The sequence below is a fragment of the Rutilus rutilus genome (genome assembly GCF_951802725.1).
Source record: "Rutilus rutilus genome assembly, chromosome: 3".
Classification (NCBI taxonomy): domain Eukaryota; kingdom Metazoa; phylum Chordata; class Actinopteri; order Cypriniformes; family Leuciscidae; genus Rutilus; species Rutilus rutilus.
The window spans coordinates 1,836,922-1,839,421 of NC_140211.1; the positions used below are offsets into that span (position 1 = coordinate 1,836,922).

At 47.0% G+C, this 2,500-nt stretch overlaps 2 protein-coding genes across 3 annotated transcripts in view; both read left to right on the forward strand.

Annotated features, from left to right (window-relative positions):
* Positions 1–641, forward strand: part of nop10 (NOP10 ribonucleoprotein homolog (yeast)) — a 662-nt gene extending 21 nt beyond the window's left edge. Inside the window, exons 1-2 of the mRNA XM_084404996.1 lie at positions 1–236; positions 360–641. The exon at positions 1–236 is cut by the window's left edge and continues 21 nt beyond it. Coding sequence (XP_084261122.1) covers positions 183–236; positions 360–500 — 195 coding nt within the window. The 5' untranslated portion in view covers positions 1–182 and the 3' untranslated portion in view covers positions 501–641. The remainder of the gene's footprint in view (positions 237–359) is intronic.
* A 158-nt stretch (positions 642–799) lies between these two features.
* Positions 800–2,500, forward strand: part of slc12a6 (solute carrier family 12 member 6) — a 60,859-nt gene continuing 59,158 nt past the window's right edge. For both annotated transcript variants that reach the window (XM_084404974.1, XM_084404973.1), the window contains exon 1: positions 800–938. The gene's annotated coding sequence lies outside the window, so the exon portion shown is untranslated. The remainder of the gene's footprint in view (positions 939–2,500) is intronic.

Below are 2,500 nucleotides of genomic sequence, written 5' to 3' on the forward strand. Positions count from 1 at the left end.
CTCAATTTCCCATCGTGCTTTGCGCCGCGGCTCGTCCCGCACACATCCGGTTTGTATCGGGATCAGTCGCGCACGTGGTGTTTTGAGCAGCTCTGCCGATTATAAACCTGGTTTCTGCTCGGATATTTTCGAAATAAACTGACAGACATTGTAACTTGTTGTGTGACTGTCGAGAGTTCATCATGTTCCTGCAGTTTTATCTGAACGAGAAAGGCGACAGGGTTTACACTCTGAAGGTGAGTTCTGCTGTAATGTCGGCATATTTGGGCATAACGCGTGTACACATGTAATGTAACGTTAGATCAGATGTATGCAGACTTTGAGGCATGTTTTGAATATATTATTTTACTTCTGTGCAGAAACTGGACCCGAGCGGCCAGCCCACCAGCTCCGCGCACCCGGCCCGCTTCTCGCCGGACGACAAGTTCTCCCGACACCGCGTGACCATCAAGAAACGCTTCGGGCTCCTGCTAACGCAACAACCGCGACCCGTGCTCTGATCGGAACCATGAACTTTTACACCATATATATCTTTTTCTTTTTTACTGAACAATGTCATGTTTATTTTCTAAAGGCATATTTGTTTGTGTGTACTCAACGAATCCTCATGTGAAATAAAATAAAATGCCAGATTTGTGTAATTGTGTGTCAGTTTTATTTGTAAGTAATTGCTAATATGGGTATTTAAAAAAAAAAAGAAAAAAAAAGTCTAATTGTAGTTTTTTCGTGATGTAAATAGTACGCGGAGAACTACATTTCCCTACAGCGTATCCTACGCATGTACGTCATGACGCAGGGACCGTTGCTCTCGTGAGCGCGCTTACGCCCGTCGCTCAGTCAAACGTGCTGATTTGATGATCCTCCTGAAACCGGGGCGATACATACACTGGATTTTACCCGAGCACCGGCTCCGGTGGACCAGTGACAGCAGTCCAGGGGTAAGTGAGTGAAATGAATCGATCGTGTTGATCAGAAGTGAATAATAATAATAATACTGCGAGTGCGACTGTTAGCGCGGGTTTGCTTTTAAACACCATGAAAGCGTCTCGCGCGCGCCTGTTCTGAGGCTTTATTAGTTATATAAAGAGTTTTTTTTAGGGATGTTTATAAGGGTGTCTATCTAATTTGAGCCGCTGTCAGGTGTGTGTTTGCGATCGGATTATAATTGGCTTAATGGAGGCGCTCAGGTGCAGGTTTGTCGCAGGAACCAACGGCAAGATTGTGTCGCAAAACCCAGTGACTTCCCTATATAGACAGCACTCTGGACCATACTAGCCGAACCCAGTCAGTTCCCAATGGAGACAGCACTCTGGATCTAACTAGCCGAACCCAGTGAGTTCCCTATGTAGACAGCACTCTGGACCAAACTAGCCGAACCCAGTGAGTTCCCTATGTAGACAGCACTCTGGATCGTACTAGCCGAACCCAGTGAGTTCCCGACCGTACTAGCCGAACCCAGTGAGTTCCCTATATAGACAGCGCTCTGGACCGTACTAGCCGAACCCAGTGAGTTCCCTATATAGACAGCGCTCTGGACCGTACTCACTTAACCCAGTGAGTTCCCTATATAGACAGCGCTCTGGACCGTGCTAGCCGAACCCAGTGAGTTCCCTATATAGACAGCGCTCTGGACCGTGCTAGCCGAACCCAGTGAGTTCCCTATATAGACAGCGCTCTGGACCGTACTAGCCGAACCCAGTGAGTTCCCTATGTAGACAGCACTCTGGATCGTACTAGCCGAACCCAGTGAGTTCCCTATATAGACAGCACTCTGGACCGTACTAGCCGAACCCAGTTAGTTCCCTATATAGACAGCACTCTGGACCAAACTAGCCGAACCCAGTGAGTTTCCTATGTAGACAGCACTCTGGACCATACTAGCCGAACCCAGTGAGTTCCCTATATAGACAGCACTCAGTTAGTTCCCTATATAGACAGCACTCTGGACCATACTAGCCGAACCCAGGGAACTGTCAGGCCAACGGTGTGTTTAGGCATCATGTTTTCAGAAACGTACTGTGGTGTTACTGGGGTGTTACTGTGGTGTTACTGTGGTACACTGATGATACTGTGGTGTTACTGTGGTACACTGATGTTACTGTGGTGTTACGTGTGTTACTGGTGTGTTACTGTTACTGTGGTGTTACTGGTGTGTTACTGTGGTGTTAGTGTTACTGTGGTGTTACTGTGGTGTTACTGTTACTGTGGTGTTACTGGCGTGTTACTGTTGTGTTACTGTGGTGTTAGTGTGGTGTTACTGTTACTGTGGTGTTACTGGTGTGTTACTGTGGTGTTAGTGTTACTGTGGTGTTACTGTGGTGTTACTGTGGTGTTACTGTTACTGTGGTGTTACTGTGGTGTTAGTGTGGTGTTACTGTTACTGTGGTGTTACTGGTGTGTTACTGTGGTGTTAGTGTTACTCTGGTGTTACTGTGGTGTTACTGTTACTGTGGTGTTACTGGTGTTATTGTGGTGTTGGTGTTACTGTGGTGTTACTGTG